The sequence below is a fragment of the Canis lupus genome, chromosome 18, assembly GCF_048164855.1.
Source record: "Canis lupus baileyi chromosome 18, mCanLup2.hap1, whole genome shotgun sequence".
NCBI classification, from domain to species: Eukaryota; Metazoa; Chordata; class Mammalia; order Carnivora; family Canidae; genus Canis; species Canis lupus.
This window is the reverse complement of record NC_132855.1, coordinates 52,098,956-52,121,134: the sequence shown is the minus strand read 5'-3', so window position 1 is coordinate 52,121,134 and position 22,179 is coordinate 52,098,956. Positions and strand designations below refer to the sequence as shown.

The 22,179-nt window shown below is 39.0% G+C and overlaps 1 protein-coding gene across 6 annotated transcripts in view; it reads left to right on the top strand.

Moving 5' to 3' along the window:
* The window catches only part of ZNF800 (zinc finger protein 800), a 146,682-nt gene extending 126,686 nt beyond the window's left edge, over positions 1–19,996 (top strand). For all 6 annotated transcript variants that reach the window (XM_072784443.1, XM_072784444.1, XM_072784441.1 and 3 more), the window contains one exon: positions 19,795–19,996. In XM_072784443.1, the coding sequence (XP_072640544.1) occupies positions 19,795–19,981 (187 nt within the window). In that variant the 3' untranslated portion in view covers positions 19,982–19,996. The remainder of the gene's footprint in view (positions 1–19,794) is intronic.
* The last annotated feature ends 2,183 nt before the right edge of the window (positions 19,997–22,179 follow it).

Genomic DNA, 22,179 nt, shown 5'->3' with positions numbered 1-22,179 from the left:
ACTGAGCTACCCAGGTGTCCCTGAAATGTTTCTATAAAACAAAAGTATATGTGCAGTACTATTTGAAAGAAAGCTTCAATTATGGAACGAGCGGATTCTTCAGGAAAGCACAATTTGGGCCAGGTCAGGAATTTCGTTGGTAAATGTGTCATGAAGAGATAAGAGGAAATGGTACTTTTTCAAGAGTCTTGCCACTGGTAGTAATTAGTGGCAGTACTCCAAATTTCAGTTGAGGCCCAAGTACTGTTAGATTATCTGCTAAAAGGGTTTACCCACGCACCTGACTGTTTTTGATTTTGCTTTTTTTAACAATAAGATAATAAAAATTTAATATTTAGGGACTTGTATAATTTGCAACATCAGAGAACCTTTGTCCCTAGGTTTGGATGAACCTTCATATTCTCAACTTCAGATCAAATGCTGGGCTTCCAACACCTGTGTTGTGTGGCTGCTTAGTGATTCTGATACTCAAATACCTGCGTCAGGTATCTGGAGCATATTCCTGTCACACAAAACACTGTAATGTTTAAGAAATAGAATGATATGCTTGAAAAAATAGCCAACCCAAATAAACCAAGCAAACCTTACTCTGAATGCTTGAACAATAATAACTTGCAACCTATCTGGGTGTCCTCGCTTTATATAATCTATCTGGTGTCCCTGCTTTATATAATCTCATAACACTTTGAGTACAAGAGTGTGTGATGATGTTATGTTGAAAGGAAAAGTTATTACACCAAAATGAACCCCAAGTGCATGGAACTGTTATTACAATTCAGGTTTTGAATATTGGTTTTTAATCTCTTCTATCTGTGGGATTATCTTGAAAATAAAGTAGCTCTGAGAAATGGAACTTTAGTCAGACTTCCTAAAAGCTGTGCAAAAGTATTTTTTAAGAAACTGAGACTCTTCCATAGACTAGTGCTTTGGTAGACCTGAACCCCAAAATACCTGTTGTGACTGGTAGCTTTTATTTTGGATGGAAAAGTAAAGCAAGGAATACTTTCTGTCTAAGAAAAATAGCGAAGCACTAAGAATCATTGTGTGCACAAATGATTGAATTATGTGAAAAAAATTTATACTTTCAGGGAAAGGAGTTTTATATAGTTTTCTTTAATTTTTGACATATAAGTTGTTAGAGACATTTTGTATAAGCTTCTGTAGGATAATGCCTACCTAGGTCATTTTCAAGCCTTTTGATCATTAGATATTTTTGGAATTCCTTGGAATTTAGTGTGCTAGGCATTTGTAGATGGTTGAGACTTTCTGACCTTCATTCTCCTTTCCTTTGAATGGGCAGGCTTTGAGGTGATAAGATAGGCTAATGGGACTGTAATAAAGATAGGTAAGAACATACTTAGTGAAATTTATGAGTAATTTTCAGTATATCCTCAAGTTAAACTTTTTTCAAAACATTTTCATATATTTCTAATTTGTCCTTTGCTTGGCCATCTTAACTAGTCAACTGTTGTTTCTTGTGATACGAGAGAATAAAATCACTCACTTGCCATAAAATTGGACACAAACTGGTTTTTGTGCACACGAGAGGAAGAGATGATGGTTTTGTTTCCTGTAGCTTGCTTGGATCTCTTTTTAATCTCTAAGTATACAATTGTAATGATAGGAATTACTAAATTTTAGGGTTTAAGATGCATCTTTGAAGGCCCTTTTTTCTAAAACAGTTAACTAGAGCTAAGTAACAGTGTCTTCAAATCACAAATGCTACAAGATGAAAGTTAAGACCCACAATGTTTGAATTGCTACACACCACCTAACTCCTTGTCATCTAATTGCAGGTGTGTGAGTGCACATGCACTCATAAAAATATTGTACTACACATTTTTTTTTGGTTGCAAGCATGACAGAATTTAGTTGGTCTGTAGCTAGTTATGAGAGGTTTATTAAATAGCTTACATGGAGAAATAAGGGAGAGCGAAGTGGCCAGATCTTATGTAAAAACTGGCTTCACCATCACCATATAGATTTCACCTAGGTGTTAATAGAAACTGGAAAAAAAAATCAATGCAACTTTAGTAACTGGGTGTGGCCATTTTAGCAGCATTATTACTTCTCTGCTGCTTTTAGCCCTTCTCAGATTCTGCTTTTACTTTTTATTTTTAAACTACCTCATTCTATATCTTCTCAATATGGTTATAACTGCCTCACTACTTCTGCTTGCCTTCTCTGCTTTTCAGCTTTCTTCTTTTCCTCTGTATAGCTTGAGTTCAGACTCCTGTAAGAGAAAATCTGATTAGTTAGAAACATTTCTTGGTGGGCAAGTCTCCCATGCCAGGCCTCTTCAGAGATTATTGGCCATAAATTGCTATAGATTGGCTGCTCTTGGTATAGATGCTCTCTGTTGCTCCTGTTATTGGTGGTCTTGGTGGTAGAGTTAGTGACCACAAAACATGTTCCTGTACCTAGTAAAAGGCATCTTGGTGGGAATTTTTTAGAAGAGGGGTCTGGATAGTACTAAAAGATAATCATTGTTCCAGTACACATGATTTTCTTTCATTTTAATGGTGATAGAATTAGATAAAGAGGAGTAAGAGTACACTTACTGTGATGGGTGCTGTGTAATGTATAGAATTGTTCAATGATATTGTACACCTTAAACTAATAGAACATAGTATGTTCGTCTTCAGTTAAGAAAAAAAGTCAAAGTTGGTAGATACCAGATTCATAGTGTGAATCTATTTTGCTCTGAAAAAGAAAAAACCCACCCCAAAGCCCAAAAAGGTGATAGAATTAAAGGTAACCTGGGGGCTTGACTCTTATGTCATATAGCACCAGTCCTTTCTATACTGAGAAAATGTGGGAGTTTTCTGGTCAGCATCTGCAGTACCTTTTCTGAACCGCCTGGTGGTGGTTCCATCTTTGGCTTTGCAGATTAATAGCCTGAAGTTTTCACTCAGAAAGAACCATCACAACTCCTGTAACATTATTTTAGGCCATTCTGCCAATTGTGGCAGCTTTTCAGACACCTCCAGTTATACTGTACAGTTTGAGTTGATGATTTAGTGAATCCTTAAAGCATCACTTATGCTTTTCTAATTGTGTTTTCCATATTTGGGTTCACTTTGCAATTGCTGCTTTATATCCTTTTGTTCATTCCTTCAATGACACATACTATTCAAGATGAAAGTATCATCATGTGCCTGGCACTATTCCATTCTTTTGAGGAAACAGTGATACAGTGGTTAAGGCAAGGATTTTTAAGAATCATGCAGACCTGAGTTCAAGTCCGGCTCCTCAAGTTACTAGTTATTTAATCTTTCTTAGCTTCAATTTTCTTGTCTATAAAATTATATTAGAGGCTACCTCATAGATAGGTTTTTTTGTGAGAACTTATACAAATTTAATTATATATATAATATACTTAGCACAATGCCTAGCTCAAGTAAGAACTCAATAAATATGCATTATTACTGTTGTAATCACTAAAATTATTATTAATTTACTGCTGAAATACTTTCTAGCACTTAGTTTCTGGTTATCTTGCTTTGCCGTTTGCAGTTCATTGCCTTTTTGTTGGCATTAATCCAACCATTTAATGAAAAGTCAGATGTAACATCTGTGATAAAGCCAAGATACATAGCAGTTTATTAAGTTAGAACGTATTATTTTATGAGTCTTTAATCTGCCATTTTTGATAGCACCTTTTGCTGATTGCTGAAGAATTATATGAACTTTTCATATAATTTTGCTCCTTTGTGGTTAATGTCTTATAGAAGCATGTGTAGTTTGAGTAGCAAAACTCCAAGTGGCTTTTGATTTTATTCTTTTGTTGTAAACATTGGCTGTGGGTTCATGAACATACTCTAGGTTTATAAGCAAGAATTATGTCTTGTCTTTGTATCAATAGTGCCTCACAGTATACCTGGCATATGACAGGTGCTAAGAGAATGTTGAAGGAAGGAAAAGGGGGAGGCAGGAACATTACATCAGTTATCTTCAGGCTTATCATTAGTCTATAAAAGCAATATATCTCTGCTTTTAAGCTTGTCTTCCCATTACCTCATCTTCTAATCTGCATAGTTTCTCTACCTGTGAGTTCCTCTTTATTTCTGTTACTGATGGCTTCTGTTGTTTGCCTTCTTTGTGTGAGCTTCTAAGCTTCTGCCATTGCTACTCAGTAATGCACCCTGTATTTGTATACATTTAGTGATTTATTTTGATAATTCCTTTAAAGTTTACTTTTGTTTAATTCATGCCTATTGAATTCTTTGAAGTGCAGCTCACATTACGCTTCCTATTCTACTCCCAGATCTAAACAAAAAGCAAGCAACTAATTGTTGATTGCTCCTTCTGTCATTTGTGTAATCTTAGGGATTGGGATTGATTAGCTATTTCATTTATCTAATTCTCACATTGCCTACTTCAAAACTTTTGCACTGTACTTAAAGCCTCCAACTATATTTTTGCTTCCTTTGTAAGAAGCAAGTATCATGGCAAAAGGTAGAGGACATTTCTTTATGCTCCTCTTCTGCATCTCCATTATCTTTTATCCTCTCTTCCTGCTTTGGTTTTTTGAAGAAAGAAGTGTTCTTCTTTTCCAAGTCCAATACTTATACTCTCGCCAATCTTTTTCCCCAAGACCTTCCTCCAACAACCTGCCTCTCTTTCCCCTTCCCCATCTTCTGTGCTCCTTTTTCCACAGGTTTATCCCCCTCAACCCACAAACATGCTTAAATTTCTTTCAGCTAGAAAGTAAATTTTGCCTCCATACTACCTTTAATCTAGTTACTGTCATCTCTTTCTCCTTTTCACTATCAGGGTTCCATGTACTTTCATACTGCTCTGTTTTAGCACTGATTTCACTGTAACTGTCTATTTCCTTGTTTTTCTTCTCCTTTGACTATAAAGCTCTTAGATTTGTGTCTTGATCACCATTGATTCCTCAGGGCCTAGGATGGTTCCTGGTACGTAGTAGGCATTCAATATTTGTTGAATGAATGAATGATATAGTGTCATGCCTATACCATTCCCTTGCAAATTAATGGCAATTTTTTTCACCCCTACATTTCTATTAAAAGTTCACTTGAAGGTCATCAGTGGCCACATAAGTGCTAAATCCAGGGGCTTCTTGCATTTCATCATGCTTGACCTCTTCATGGCCATTAATACAAATTTACTTTTCCCAGACTTTCTATGGTCAATTATATGAGTCACCTTGGGCTAGTCTCAGCATGGTATTGTATCCCTAAAAAACCAGACAAGCCCAAGAATCTTTGGAAACTATTTTACAGAAATTTTCTGAGATAGAAAGGTACAATTATATAAAGCTTAGTAAACTTCATACACGTTCTTTTACCCATATCTCTTCCTAAATCCTCATATAACCTGTCAGCCTCCTCCAGTCTCTCTTCTGTAACATTTCCCCCAATTTTTTGGTAAACTTTCTACAAAAAAAAAAAAAAAAAAAAAAAACCTTGCCCACTTTTCCCATCTTTTCTTCCAGGAATAACTCTTTCCAGTTTAAATCACTTTCGCCTCTCAACTTCTTCCAGTTCTTTTCACTATCCATTATCCTGCTTAGTATTCCAAAAGTTTAGAATATTCTCTTGATTTCATCTAGTTTTCCCTTACCAACTTTCTTTGCATGATTTTACTTAGTCTTGAAGCTTTAGATCAGACACTATGTCCTTCAGTGAGTATTTCCTGACTTCCTAGGTTTGGCTAAATTCCCCCCTGTGTGTTTTATAGTGCCCCATCAGTACCTATATTGAAATGATCTATTTGTGCCTTTTCCTTAGGCTATAAGCGTCATAAGGGCAGGGCTTCCATCTTTATACCTCTGACATCTATCATAGCACCTGGAACATGGTGAATGTTGATAAATATTTGTTGAACTGATGTTCCTGTGAACTCTGATCCTTTCTAGCTTGCCACTGGCATTTGTTACTAGGCCTTTTAATATGGATCACAATTTCCTTAGACCTTTTTCTTTTTTTATACTGTCTCAACGATTCTTTCACTTTCAAAGTATTAGTTATCACTTCAGTGAAGATGACCCCAGACCTGTTTTCTAGCCTGGCTATTCTCTTGATTAGAAGACCATTTGCTTTCAAAGTTGCATGTCAGACACTTCTCTTATGGATGTTTCTCCAGTACCTTAAATGCAACAAAAACTCAGTAAACTCATTATCTTCACTTTAAACTTGTTCCTTCTATATGTGTTCCCTGTTTGAGTTTTTCATACTCCTACCTTTCCTAGTTCCCTAGACTAATTAGAATCCTAGGAAATACCTTGCCTTTTTTTTTCTCTCTTAAAACTCTTCACCTGATCAGTGATCAATGCTTATCCACCTGCCTTTGAATGTTTTTTACATTTGGCTCCTCCTTGCCATCTCCATATTTGGTAGCTTAATTTGGACTCTTATCTCTTGCCTACACTATTGCATTAGTCTTGTAACTGACCTCCTTTCTAATCTCCCTTCCATGCTGCTGTCAGAACTATCTTCCTAAAACACAGATCTGCTGTTACTGTATGTTTGTTACTTGACTGACTTAGTCTCAGGTCTTGGCTTAATTGTCACATCTGAATAAAAGCCTGAAGTATGTCTTCCTTGTGGTTCTGTTTCATATTCCTTTCCTTCTTGTCATATAATACAGTTTATAATTAGGCTTATATTTGTGCATTGATTTGTTTAATGTCTGTCTTCCCACTGGAGAGATTTATGTAAGAGACTGAGAACAGTTCAGTAGGCCCTGTGCCTAGCACAATGCTTGGGACATAGGGATGCTTTGAAAATATTTGTTGAAGGAGTGGATGGGTGATAGCTTACAGTATAGGCAAACAGGAGATAGCAGAAGCAGAGAAATTACAGGGTCCTAGACTCTTCTATATTCTCACAGACCTTGGTCTGTAGTTCTAGATTTCCTGTAATAGTAATGGGCTTCTCTCTTCTGTCTTTTGCATTTATTTCTGTAAGGATGGGAGTCAATAATTACATTGACACACTCACACAGATGTGATGTGACTGCATTTGATTTGGGGGCCATTGGGTGGTGGCAGCTAGATTTGTTGTTTACCTGTTATTGATGATAGGTGGTACCCTAGACATTCAGGCAAACAGGTATTTGCTAGGTCAAGTCAACCCAGATTCCTTTTCAGTTTCTTGAGTGATGCAAGCCTTTATACCACATGTTAATTAAAGTGTTTATTACTTGTAGGACTAGTTGTGTTTGAAATGAGGTCTTTATTTGCCTTTTGAAGATTGAAGATTTCAATTTAACAAACTTACTGACTAGAAACTGAAATAGTTTAAAAATATCTAGGGATAGATCTGTAATAATAAGCAAATTGCCCTTGTGAAGCTTGCTCAGGTATAAGAAATCAAAGAATTTGATGCATTTTCTTCAGATTTCACTGTTTTGTAGTTTAGTGTCATTCATTCAGTTAGGCATTTTGAGCTCATGCCTTGTGTGAGGCACTGGGTTAGGTACTAGGGTTACAGAGATAAACAGTTCCTTCTCATAGAAGAAGAACACATTATAAGGGTACACACAAGTGGAATATTAAAGCACTCTGGAGGGTTGGGGAAGACTTTTCAGAATTCCCTAAATTCATTTTTGAATTTTTTTTTTTTTTTTTTTTTTTTTTTTTTAAATTTTTTTTTTTTTAACTTTTATTTATTTATGATAGTCACAGAGAGAGAGAGAGGCAGAGACACAGGCAGAGGGAGAAGCAGGCTCCATGCACCGGGAGCCCGACGTGGGATTCGATCCCGGGTCTCCAGGATCGTGCCCCGGGCCAAAGGCAGGCGCCAAACCGCTGCGCCACCCAGGGATCCCCATTTTTGAATTTTTTTAAAAGAGTTTATTTATTCATGATAGGCAGAGAGAGAGAGAGAGAGAGAGAGAGAGAGAGAGGCAGAGACACAGGCAGAGAGAGAAGCAGGCTCCATGCCGGGAGCCCGACGGGGAACTCGATCCTGGGACTCCAGGATCACACCCTGGGCCAAAGGCAGCCGCTGAACCGCTGAGCCACCCAGGGATCCCCTTAAATTGAGTTTTTTTTTTATTTTTATTTTTATTTTTATTTTTTTTATTTTTTTATTTTTTTATTTTTTTTTTAAATTGAGTTTTGATAGAGATAGGTTCCAGGTGGGTGCAGAGACATGAGATCATATGTAGACCAAGAGAAGGAATATGAGACAAAGTGATGGCCAAATCAAGAAAGATCTTATGTACCAACCAAGTAGTTTTAATCATTTTGAAGATTAGCTGTTGAAGGACCTGAAGCAGGGGTATCTGATAGAATTGAGGAGATTGAATTGGGGTGGAAAGTAAGATTTGTGATGGGAAAATCAAATAGAAACAAGCTCCAGAAATCTAAGTAGGAAGTGATAAGGGCTTACATTTAGGTAAGGCAATGAAACCTGTGTAGACAGACGTGGATACTATAATTATTTCAGAAGTGGAATTTTCCAGGCAGTGGAGATGAATAAGGAATTGAATATGATTGGCAGGTTTGGGAATTTTGGTTGGGTAGGTGGGTTAGACCATTCTTCAAGGTAGGGAACACAGGTAGGGAGGAACATTTTTCTGGGGGGGAATGTTGAATTAAAGTTTAGATGTGTTGAGTTTGATGTGCTTTTGGAACATCTCATTGGAGATACTTAGTAGGACCAGGAGATACAGACTATAGGTCAAGAGAGAGATTGTCCAGGGGCTTGAGGTTTATGAGTCAATAGCATATGTGCATTTTAAGCCCTAGGTTTTGAAGAGGTTATAAAGAATAATAAATAGCATATTATACTATTCACATTCTTCTGGTTTGTTGCATAATTTAGGTCAGTGCCTTTCTATTTCAGTTTTTCATTTGGGAAATGATGATTGACTAGCACTGATTCTCCCATCTGCCCCAACTACTACTGCTTCTTGCTGCCATGTATACAGTCTATAATGTAACATATATTTGGTATTACTCTAGGAGGTGCCGGATAATTAAATTGTAATACTGTTAGGCAGTGTGAACTAACCTGTGTTATATTTAGAGGGCTTTACAAAAAATCTGTGAGACCTATTTTTAAAAGACTATCTTTAGAAAGGAAATAACTTATTTTAAAAAATAGTGTTTTTAGACTGAACAAGATCTGTTTGTTGAGTCCTATACCTTTGATACGTGCAGAATTTGTGACTTAGTCCCTTTCCTTCATTCCTTCCTTCCAAAGAGGGGGAGAGAGAGAAAAGGGGCATGGGGAGGAGCAGAAGGAGAGAGAGAGAGAGAGAGAGAGAGAGAGAGAGAATCTTAAGCAGGCTCCACGCCCAGTGCAAAGTCTAATGCAGGGCTCGATGTCACAACCCTGAGATCATGACCTGAGCCAAAATCAAGAGTCAGAACCTTAACTGATTGAGCCACTCAGGTGTCTCTAGTCTCTAGGCTTCTGATCAAGGCAGAAACTATTTCTGAAAACTAGGAGGAAGCCATCTCACTAAACCAATAGAATCTGACGTAACCCATATGATAAACTTAATTAAGTATTCACAGCCAGATTCTAAGGGGAAAAATGTGCTAGTAAACATTGAACAGGTGATTGAAGTATGTTAATTTTACTTTGCCAAGTTGCAATTTTTGGATATGTGAATATTTAAGATAACAGTTAAAAACTAGGTCCTGCATTGTCATATATATTCCTGTAGCCCTCACTGCTTTCTCCAGATTTCTTTTCATCTCCTTTCTGAAGGGAGAACCTAACAATGAAGCTTTAAATCTTGCCATCTTAATAGCCACTGGAGCTCTCCAGGTGGAAATTTATGTGCCCTCAGAGCTGACATGAAGCAGCCTGTTTATTCTGCCCAGGCCATTGAATACTGAGGAGGGTATGCGATGAGTTTTAAGAAGTCAGCCCTGCTTGGGTATTGAAATCAGTGACTTAGTACTGAAAGCTCAGGTCTGTATACCATGTGAGCTACCCAGCTTTTGATTAACTTTTAAGATCCGCCTTTAAAGGGAAGAATTCCTGAGAGACTTTCTGTGTCAGGTTTTAATAGAGTGAATTTTATGGATGAGCTATGACCCTTAAAAACTGAAGTCAATAATAGAAATGCTGACAGACTTGAACTAGATGAGGACAGCTAAATTATAGTCTTATAATCTATAGCAAAATGAGAAAAAAAAACGTAAAGTTTTCTGTTCTAATGCTTTGAAAAGAATTTCTTTTTCTTGTTATTTGAACTTTAAATTAATAATAGGCATTGGCATAAACCTAATATTCATGTCAGGAGAACACAAAGTGCATTGCTGTAGCACAGAATTATTTTAAATCATAAACTTTGGGCAGCCCGGGTGGCTTAGTGGTTTGGCGCTGACTTCCGCCCAGGGCGTGATCCTGGAGACGCAGGATCGAGTCCCATGTCGGGCTCCATGTATGGAGCCTGCTTCTCCCTCTGCCTCTCTCTGTCTCTCATGAATAAATAAATAAAATATTTTTAAAAAATCATAAACTTTTAACTAATACTTGTTTCAAATCTTCTTTTCTAAATAAATTTGTTTTTAAACATTGATTTTTTTTTTTCCTGGCAAGCCTTTATATACCCATTCTCACTTCATTAAGTCACTAAGAGATTATTGAATAAAGGTAATTTGTGTATTTAGGCACTTGAAGGACTGTAACAAAAATGAAGAGTAGAATTTTAGAATATATATTTTCTGCATTGAGGACTTAACAACCTTCTTTATATTTGTTGGTATTCTTTCTTATCCTGTGCCACCATTTCAGAAATTTTGTTTAGAAATTTCTTAAAAGATTTACCATGTTACCAATAACACACACAGATTCTTTACCCATAAGATAGTATCTTGAATTTATATTATGTATTATGCCAAAATTTATTAAGTGCTTGTTGTTATTTTAGCTTTAGCAAATCACTGAGAGATAGAGGGTGGTTTTTTTATTTGTTTTGTTTTGACATTCTTTCTCATGTAGTAAAATCCACAGCACTCTATTACATCAACTAGACCCAGTTCACAGAACTTAATCAATGGAAAAGTAAAACTGGCACCTCTTGATTTCCTGGTTTTGTGTATCTTGGGTGGAGCTGACTCCTGAGTTTGAAGGTTGTGATAGGAAATGATGCTAGGTACTTGCAAGAACATACTGGAAGAGGTTTGCCAAACATTCCTGTGGAAGTGTGATTTTCTCATATCCAAAACCTGCCCTATTAAAACTTACATCTAGATGCATATTGATCTTGTATTTGAGCCTGTTTGGTCACTTTTGATAGCATACTAGCCTGTCATCACTCCTGTGTAGTAGTCTGTGAAGGAAATTTGGCAACCAAGTATTTGAAAATAATTTCTAACAGGTTTTGTAAAGTTATTATTTAAAATCAAACTATGACTAAAACTAAATTCATCATCCTGCTACCAGCACTGACTTTCCTTGCTGACTTTATTTAGCCCATGCTACCACCATCATTTTGCTTATCACGCAGATTTCAAAATCCTATTTCTTTTATGAATCTGTTCTTGAGAGCCCCAACCCGTGTTTGGAGCTCTTCCTCTGATGAACTCACATTTACCTAACCTCTTATTTTTCACGCTCATCCTTTGTGTTATTGTTTCATTATTATTTAACTAGACTGTCCCCGTGACTAGACTCTAAGCCCTTTGAAGTGCAGTAGCATCGTGAATAAATGGATAACCAGGTCTTTTCCTGTTCTCTGTTCTCCAGATGTCAGTTTGGGTTTCTTTCTTTTCAGGGTCCTCTTCATGTCTTCTTTTGGCCTAACCTTTCTGTTGCTCTCCTCTTGCCTACTCTAGTTCTGTTAGTATCTAGTGTTCATGAAGATCATGAATGATTTTAGGAGATTCTTGGGCTAATTTTATGAGACTAGAGGGTGATTTTTCAGCTTTTTTTCGCATCTCAGGATTCATTTTTAAACTGTACCACAAAAATTCTACTTTTTTAAAAAAAGATTTTATTTATTCATGAGAGGCACACACACACACACACACAGGGAGGCAGAGACACAGGCAGAGGGAGAAGCAGGCTGCATGTGGGGAGCCCGACGTGGGACTCAATCCTGGGTCTCCAGGATCAGCCCCTGGGCTGAAGGCGGCGCTAAACCGCTGACCCACCTGGGCTTCCCAAAATTCTACCTTTTTACAATTATTTTTAATATTTATTCATTTATCAAAATATATTCTGGGAGTCTGTATCTTGTAAGCACTAGTTTAAATGTGTAAAAAAGGAAGATTAACCAGAAACAAAGAGAAACACTGTTGAGTTGCCAAGCACCAATTTTATTCCCAGACTCATTTGCTTGCTATGGTGCTTTTTTTTTCTTAGAGCAGGCAGAAATGTAAATAATTATAATATCGTGTATATAAGTCCCTGCAAAGCAAGTCCAATAGTTATTTTTTTTAGCCACCTGGCATTTTGTATATGCCATCCTTTGAGCCATAATTCTGTTGAATTGCAGATGGGAACTCTAGAGATTTAATAGAGCCTCATTTTAAAGTGGAGAAAGTTGAGGTAAGTGATTGCACCAGGGCGCACATGTAGTTAAGTCAGGAATAGAGACCACCAGCTATCTCTTAAAGATTATTTTAGTAGGTAATAACATATACACGTAAAAAAAATAAAACAGTACGATGAAGTGTTCTGTGAAAGGTAAGTTTTCTTCCTATCCCATCTGTCTGTTCCCTCATTCTCTCAGAGCCAAGTTACCAGTTTCTTGGGCTTTCAAGAGCTGTTCTATGTCTATATAAACATATAAATGTATACATTCCCCTTTATGCAAATGATAGCATATTTTTACACCATTCTGTGCCTTGTGGAGTTTTTTTTCCCACTTTTTCCCCCTACATAGCAATATGTATGAACTTTGTAGAATCCAGATATTTTAATTCTTTGGCCTGTGAACTTTCATTTTACTATACTGTTATTTAAACAACCAGTTTTTGTTCAGGACCGAGTGTTAAATTATTCTTTGTTTCTAGTATATACTGAGTTCCTCATGTGACCATAATGTAGTATTTCACATTGCTTTCAGAAAGAGATCATGGTCACTCATTTATTTTATGATAAATATTGAAGTTTAATAAAAAGTGAAATATATATAATAATTATTACTGCTAGTAACCAAAAATAGCTGATTGGGTTATTTTCTTTTCCATTTGAGAAAGAAATGCCAGGTAAAATTTTCAGGGAAATGATTTACCTTTAGATTTGTGTAAAAATCTTTGGTATGTACAAAACAGTTTAATTTTTCAGTGCCAGTAAAAAGCAATGATGTTTTAGTATCAAACCACAAGTATTTCTAAATTTTTAAATACCGTTTTTAAAAAGATTTTATTTTTAAGTAATCTACAACCAGTGTAGGGCTCAAACTCACAACCTCAAGATCAAGAGTCACACTTGATCTGACTGAGTCAACCAGGCACCCATTTTCTAAATTTTCAAATCTCCAACCTCATATATGCAAATAACAAATAGTTTTTCATTTGTTTCTCAAAACAGATTGTGTTTTAATCTTCTTGATATGACTCATCATCTGTATAAAAATGTATCCTTAATCAATTATTTTGGGTTTATTTTGGCTAACCTGTATCTGTTATCAATGCAATTATTGCTTTATCTTTCAGAGATTACTGGGGCCTAAAGAATTTTAGATCTTTCTAAAGATCTTTTATTTTAGATAATTTTAGATCTTTTGGACCAAACTATATCACAAAAGGCAAATCCATTAAAACTATGTGTCCCATGCCAAATGTCCATGATAGGATTTATAGAGGTTAAGTATTTATATTTGAATTTTACTTTAGATAGACAGTAATACTACATTCTCCCAAAGATGGCAGAAGAAGTAATACTTCTCAATGTATTACTTACTGAGTAGTTCTGTTTGAAAATGGGATTAATTATAACTCCATTACCGATTGGAAAAAAGTTAATCGCAGTAAAAGTATATTTTCATAATACTTTCCCAATAGTTAAAATTCAGTAGTAGAACAAGTAAGATAGTATCTTTCAGGCTTATAGTATTAGTGTAGCTTTATATGTATGTTAACCTCAACCCTGGATACAGGGTTCTACTGTTCTATTGCATTCTGACTTTGGAATTCTTGTTGTAAAATTGAGAACTAAAGTCTTGTCAGAAATTGTGATAAGTCATGTTAGAACCTTGCTATAATTTGTAGGTGTCTCTCCTATGCAGATGTTATAAGAAAACAAAAACTGACAATGCACCCGCACCCCAAACAAAAACGAAACCCTTAAGTAACCACATATTATGTGAGACACAGGAAATGTTTTGTTTTGATATTTACTCTTTGATGTAAGTTTATATGTCCCAATTCTACTTCTACTTGAATTGTGTGTGTGTGTGTGTGTGTGTGTGTGTGTGTGTGTGTGTGTGTGTAGGTGACTAATTTCCTTTAATAAGTGAAACAAACACTGGTGCCATTAAAAATCTCCAGCCTTCTCTGCTGTAAAAACTAAGCTCTAAATTCACAAGGTGGTGCCCTGGAGCCTTGAGAAACACTATATTTTCTTCCCCCCTTTTCCATCATTTTCATTCCTAATTGGTTCGTGTGTGTGTGTGTACATGCTCTGCATGCATGTGTATATGTTTACGTGTGTGTTTGAAAGCATGGCATTGTAATTTGAAGGTGGTGAACAAGACAGAGAGGGCAGGCTAGCCTCTCTGCCAGGTCTCATAGGTAACTTTGGCATGGCCATTATTTTTCTAAGGCTGGCCTTGATGATTGGTTGATCTGGCAGGGTGACTGGGTACTAGAGAACTGTGTTATTCTAACCAGCCTTCTAGATACTGGTGTGTAAATTCCACAATGCTAGTTTTAAAATTTGCAATGAGAGATACCAGGCATACTGGCTTCTCATGTTTATGGCTCAGGGTATTTTCTTCAAATAGGCAAATCTACAATCTACTAAATTATAATTAGAAGATTGCTTGATGAGCATCGAATCAGTTTTCAGTGACCAAAATCAGCAAGTTCTGGTAGTATAATGCATTCATCTTTCCCAGGGAATATATTTGCCACTCAGACCAGATGTTCTTCAATTCTCAGAACATCCTTTTTACTAGATCAGGCTGCAGACAGATGGCCAGCTTTTGAGTTCTTGATTTTTTTGTAACATAGTTACTATAGATGATCTCCTTTAGCAGTTTCTTCCCATTACAGTTTAATAAAATTGCATTCACATCTGTAAAATACTTAGCCCAATATTAAAATAAAATTACTGTGTGCCTGGCATACAGTAATTAAATGATAAAAATATTGATAAAAATAAGTGGTGTTGAGTTCAGGTCACCTTAATACTTGTAGTGTCAAAGACAGTCTTTGGGTCATTTCTTTAGATGACTGATCTGTTTCATCTTTCACATTTTGAGTTATTTTCATTTTTTAATTCTTTATAACTTTATTCTTTAATTCTTTTTAACTCCTTAATTTCACTTATCCTTAATGATGAATCCATGAGCTAATTAGGACAAACCTTTCTGGCTCTGAATGATTTTGTTACCATTTTGTTTTTGAGACTTTGATTCTTTGCAAATTTTGTTTTTTTGCTCCAAAATACCTCATTCTCCACAGTTTTCCATCTGCAATGTGAATCTATTGAAAAAGATAATCTTCAAGTTACTGCTCAGCTCTAGAATATATATAATTTTATATCTTATTTGAACAGATGATGTCAGTTACACTCTTTCCATATAATCATCGCTTACCTTCATTTCAAGATCTGCTTAAATTCTTTCTTCTAGAATGTAAAGTTATTTTGAAAATGGTAGCAGCATTGCTATGGAATTGAGAGGCAGCATTGCCTCTCAATACCAGGATGGCCATGGAATTGAGAGGCAATGATTGAAAACCCCAGTAGTAGATGTATGATGATAGTGTATTCAACAGTCAACGATGATATTACAGATATGACAAATACACAGTTGGCACATAAACCTTTTTGTATGAAAATAAGCATGGAAAGGAATAATTCAGATGAATCAGTTGGTCACTCTAGTGACAATAAGCATTGTCAGCCTCCCTCTCTTCATCCACCTAGTTATTCTTTTAAGGGTGGCAAAAGAGATTTAGGAAAATGGTAGAAACGTTGCCATAGCTGTTTCTGGTATTTGTGAAAATATAGGTAATGGTGCATTTTTGAAGCTGGTGGTCTCAACCACACTTACTGTTGTGGGAGTTCAGAAAATGGAAAGATCATTTCAGACGGAGACAATCAGGAAAACCTTGTCAGGAGTGGCTTTGGTCTGGGTCTTGAGGGATGGGTAGTGTTTGAATAGATGAAAGGAGGGAGAAGACATTTTTTGATGGGTGAAATGCCAAGCACAAAGGCATGGAGGTGAGAAATAATAGTGTATGTTAGGGGAGTGGAGAGTCCAGTAGTTTGGTGCAAAGTTCCTTAAAATACAGTCCATGAAAGAGAATTGAGGCAGTCAATTATGTCAGATATCTTCAGAATTATAAAGACGTGGGTGTTCAGCATGCAACTGGATGAAACTATTGATGCCTCTCAGTGCATCAAGCTTCACATCAAAGAAGAATTCCACTTTAGGACACTTTTTGGAAATTTGGAAAGACTGTCAACATTTTCAAAATAATTCTCTATCTCTCTAATATTCAAATGGAAGAAAAAAAAGTGATAGTCCTCTGAGAGCAGATGTGGGCCAGTCATGTCAGGTATACATCATGGCTTTCCTGCCTTGATGAGGGAAGGATAGCCACGTGTCATTGTGTCTCATTACTTTCCCTATCAGCTGCTGTCCTCACCTTTCCAAGAGGTATTACCAAGAAAGAGGAACAGAATATGATGTTTTTTCTCTACTAGACAAAGGTTTGCTGCCTTTCTAGAGGTCTTAATTGAATGTGAAAGCAGAGGAAATAATGTTACTCGACTCTAGCTTGAAAGTCTTGTAGGAATTTAGTGTTCCAGTACAGAGGCTACCTCAACCTGACAAAGCATTCTGTGGAATTCTGCTTTGGTTTGTGTACCTTTGTGAGTCAAAGATTTCAGTACTGTTACCGTGGAGAAAAAAGTTGCAGTTGATTATCGAAGAAGATGTACGTGTTACTGTGTCAAAGACTGTATCACAATTTCATATCAATAAGCCAGATCTCATTGAGATTTACTCTACTGAGCAGTTAGAATTTTTTAAATGAATTTTCTTCAGGAAGCCACCATTTTTCTTTTATGAAAAATAACAATGCGAGGGAGGCATAATCCTTTATAAATATTGTTTTTTTTAATATATTGCATATGTTCAGGAAATCCGTTTCCAGTGCAGTGAAATAAAGGATATGGTATATGCATTTGTGTGCATGTTTCTGGAGGACAAAGTCTGTATCTTTAATCAGAATCTCAGACTGGTCTTTGACTCCCCTGAAAGATTAAGAATTAATAATTTAGCTAGTGTGGAGATAGTGGGATGCTATAGATGAATCTGAGCAAAGGAATGACAGGAAATTAGAAAGCTCATGTAAAGAATGTGAGAAGGAAAGCTTTGGCAGGACTGAGGGGGTGATTTAGGGATTTAGATTAGCTCCAGGGTCTGAGTTAGCCTAATAATCTGAAGGTAATTTTCTAGATAGAGCTTCTCAAAGGTAGGAACCCCCTGTTACCCTTTTTTTCTTTTCTTTTTTTTTTTTTTTTTTTGGTTTTAGTAGTGTCTAAGCACAGTGCCTGAGATAATAGGTACTCAAAAATGTCAAATTAAATTGAATCACTCACTGTATGGATATTGAAAGTTGGACTACAGCACGAAAAATAAATGCTCCTCTGTTTTATCTGTATTTAATCCTGTTTATGTTATAACTCGTTTGGTGGAAAAATAAGGTTTTTGGAGAGAGAATGCTTTATAAACACTTCAGACAACCAACCTTCTTTTTGTGCAGGAGTGATGAGTTAATACAAACTTTTGGCCTCTTAGGATTTGTTCCCTGTAAATTTCATTTCTGATGAATATTTACTACAGGTGTGCCTCTAGATATGATGATTTTATCCAGTCCCTTCAGAAACAGGGAAACTTGCAGGACGGTGTGGATGACTGGGTCATCATATATTTAAGCAATATTCTTTTTTTTTTTTTTTTTAAGATTTTATTTGAGAGAGAGCATGAACATAAGCAGGCAGAGGAGCAGAGGGAGAGGGAGAAACAGATTCCCCGCTGAGCCGGGAGCCCCATGTGGGGCTTGATCCCAGGACCGAAGGATCATGACCTGAGCCGAAGGCAGCCGCTCAACTGACTGAGCCACCCAGGCGCCCCTATTTAAGCAATATTCTGATGAACAGCTAACCTTGGGTTTGTTCCATCATTAAGTAAAATCAACCCGACAACTCTGAGGTCACTTTGGCTTAAAATATCATTGGAACTTACAGACTTTCTATCAATTTAACAATAGTGCCCGGAGTCCTACCCCTACATTCTATCAGTATAATTTTATGGTCATCTTTATGCATTTTCCTGGGACAAGGTTTGGCAAAACAGACTTACTAAGGATTAATTAACTGCTAAAAATGTTAATGTGTTCTCTTGAAAGACCAGGATGTTTGACTCTAGTTCATTGTAACATTTTAGTTTTGCTCCCACTAGGTTCTTTTAAGTTAAAGAGAAAATTGTTGAATACATTGTTAAAACATTGGTATTGTATAAAACATTTCCAAAAACATAATTTTTTTTTGTTTTTAGTAAACTTTGTGTCCCCAAGTCTGTGGCGATCATAAATCAAATTAAGTTTGTTAAAAGCCCAGAAAACTTCCTTGCCCCCAACTCTTGTGTGAAGTAGAAATGATGACTACCGTAAAATAAGGTATAACTTCACAAAAGACCAGAATATTTAAGGGATAAACTGCTTTCTAATACTCTGATTTACTCAGAACCTTTCAAGAAAAAGTACTTCTGGGCATCATCCATCATTCTTAAAATCTGATGTCCACCAGTTTGCTAAACAATATGATTATTTTCATAAATTTGAATTGGGAGACAGAATGGATCCGTAAGAATGGAGTAAAATTTTATTAAATTAACCTGTGTTTTTATCATAAAAATGAAATGTGCTTATTGTATACAATTTGGGAAATAGTTCAAGATTACCTGTGGCCTCATCCCTGGAGATGACTAACATTTTGGGGTGTTTCTCTCCCATTATTTTACACACCTGTGTAAAATACATCTGTGGTGTGTTGTGTGTGTATGTCCACGTATAAGGAAGTATACACCCCTCCACACACACTACAAATGGGGATGAAAACTGATGATTTTTCCATATGATTAGGTATTATTCCCCAGCGTTATTTTAATAGCAGGCTAATATCCACTATAAGAAAAAGACTGTAACCCACACCTTACTGTTGGATATAGGCTATTTCCAGTTTTTTTTCCTTTTTTTTTTTTTGCGTTTTGTTTTTGTTGTTTTCTGTTATAGATACTGCACTGAACACTCTGTATGGAAATTTTGTATGTGTTCATAATTATTCCTTACGGGAAAATTTTAAAGCTAGAATCGCAGGGCCAGAGTGTGAAGAAAACGTCAGGGGTTTTTGTTTTGTTTTGTTTTGTTTTTGTTTTAACGTCAGGGTTTTGATCCCTTTCCTCTTTCCTTACGTTGCCCGAACCTGGGAGAGGCTTCAGCCGGACGCTGGTTCCCCCGGGGCCGTGGGACAACCTGTTGGGCGGAGGCGGCAGCGCGCCGACGGGGGGTTTGCGTGTCCCGGCTTGGCGGGGAGCAGCCGGCGCGTGGGTCCCGTTTCTAACCGGCGTGTCTTTGTCTTTCTCCATGGGGACCGCTGCCGCCCGTGCGGGCCGAAGCCTCGGGAAGCCGTCGCCCCGCAGCGCCGCCGCCCTGCGCCCGGCCGCCCCGGGGAGCCGCTGCCCGCCCGCGGGCGCCGTCACCACGCGCCAGGCCGCCGCCAGCTGCCGCGCCAAGCTCCGCGGGGGCGCCGCCCGGGAGCGCCAGCTCGCCGCCCGCGGCCTCGGCAGGCCCGCGCCGCCCTGAGCCCGCCCTCGGGCCCCCCAGCGCCGCCGCCCGGCCGCCGGCGGGACTACGCCAGCGCCCCGCCGCGGCCCGCCGGCCTCCCCGCCCGAGCGAGCCCCGCGGGCAAGGCCGGCCGCACAGCGCCCTCGGCCCTCGCTGCGGCGAAGCGGGTGCGGCCCGGAGCGCCTGCCCGCGCGGCCCCTCGGGAGGACCGTGTGCCTTGGGGCCGGCGAGTCGGCCCTCAGCGCTCTCCTCATCCTGCCCGCCCCCGCCCCGGCTCGTGGAGAGCCCAGCCTGGCCGGTGGCCGCCTCCCCCCCCCCGGTAACTTCCCAACTTCCTGGCAGTTTCTTTCATCAGGAGTTCGCCGTGGACCAGCCACCGCCCGGTCGTCTGGGCCTCGAAGCCGGCGCCAGCCAGCTGCCCCCCCCCGCCCGCCCGCCCGCCCGCCGGGAGGCCGTCTGAACTAGCGCAGATGCCCCGGGACCACGGGGTCGCCGACGCGGTGCGGAGTGTGGCGCAGAACTGTGGCTGGACCTGAACTCCCGGCACCCAGGCCCCTCCTGGTAACTCGCTTCACCTCCAGGGGCCGTTTCTGTCCTTCGGAATCCGCCCTCGCCCCCATGGTTCTAAGTTGCCTTCCAGGAGGTGCGCTCAGTCGGCGGCGAGGCCGAGGCCGAGGCCGGAGCCGCGCTGCTCCCGGGCTGCCCCCCCCCCCCCCGCGGTGGCACGTGCCGGACTGCGAGGAGCGGGGCGGTGTGGCGTGGGCCGCCTCGGCAGCCTGGCCCTAACTTTCTTAGAACTGTGCTGCATGTCGTCTGAGGCTCTCCTGGCTCACCCCGCGCCCCCTTCCTTTCCTTGGTGTCAGACTTGCAGTAAGGTGTGACGGCCTCCCCCTCCCTCTCCCCGTTTCTTTGTTTTTCCTTCACAGACGTTCCCTTAATAAAACTCTTGCAAGCTGAACCCTGCCTTGGTGTCTGCTTCTAGAAGGACCCGAACTAACACATTATCAGACATTCCACTCCAATCACCATCTTCCTATCCTTCCGGATCCCTTGTTGACTGACAGATAATCCATTATCCTCCTTCCCCCCCTCCCCCCCATCAGCCTCTGTTTTAGGTTCACTTCCTCCTTGACTAGTCTAGACATTGTAGGTCCATCATGGTAATCATCCTCCTTGAAATACAGTGCTCTCAGCGGTCTTGAGCCTCAATTTCTTTCAATTGACTTTCCTGGTAAAATCCCAACTCTGGATAAAACTTTACTATCTGTTGGGACGATTGAACATTCTCTTCAAGAAATTCACACAGTGCAGTCAATTAGTTTCGCTTTCAACTTGTTACTTCCAACCTCAGATTGCTGCTATTGTTCCTGTTAGAGTCTCAGTTTCCCACTAAAACTGATAAACCCTTTCATCTCTCCCCATATTTTTCTGATCCCCTCCTGCCTGTTTACTTCAAAATTCCCTTGGAAAATAGGAGCTATTACATAAAAACTTCTTCATACTTCCACCACCAGACCTCTCCTCCCCACCCCAACCCAGCTAACCTGGTAATCATCTCCTTCCTTTTGCTGACTATGGAGGATGTTTCAAAGGCCAGCCCCTCCTCTTATGCTCTGGATCCCATCCCCTGTCGCCTTTCTGAGGAGTTCCTCCTTAGGTTTCCCCCTTTCACTCTTCTGCATCACCAGTCTCTGTTTTGAATGGATCATTCTCATCAACCTGTGGACATATTCCGGTGTCCCTGCATCTAAACCACTTTCCCATCTATTGGCCATTTCTCAGCTCTCCTTCATAACTAAACTTCTCTGTGGAGTTCTATATTGGCTTCATTTTCCCATCTTGCAATTACTTTTCAGTTCACACTCTGACTCCCCTGCCACCACCAGCACTGAAAGTGTCCTTAAGGTCACCAGTCACCTCCATATTACCCTATCCAAGAGGATACTTTTCTGTCCTCACCTTGACCATTCTCTCCTCTTGAAAGCTCTCTCTTCATATCCAAGACACTGTTCTTTCCTGGTCTTCCTCCTCCTTCACTGATCAGTGTTATATTCCTTCTGCCTACCTTTGAGGAGTCAGGTCCCTCTTTTTTTCCTATGTTCTTCCCCCATGACAGTCTTCAGTTTCCATGGACTTAAGTACCATCTTTATGCTAAAGGGTTTCAAATTTGTTTCCTACCTTGACCTTTAAGTTCTAGACTCACATATCTAATGTG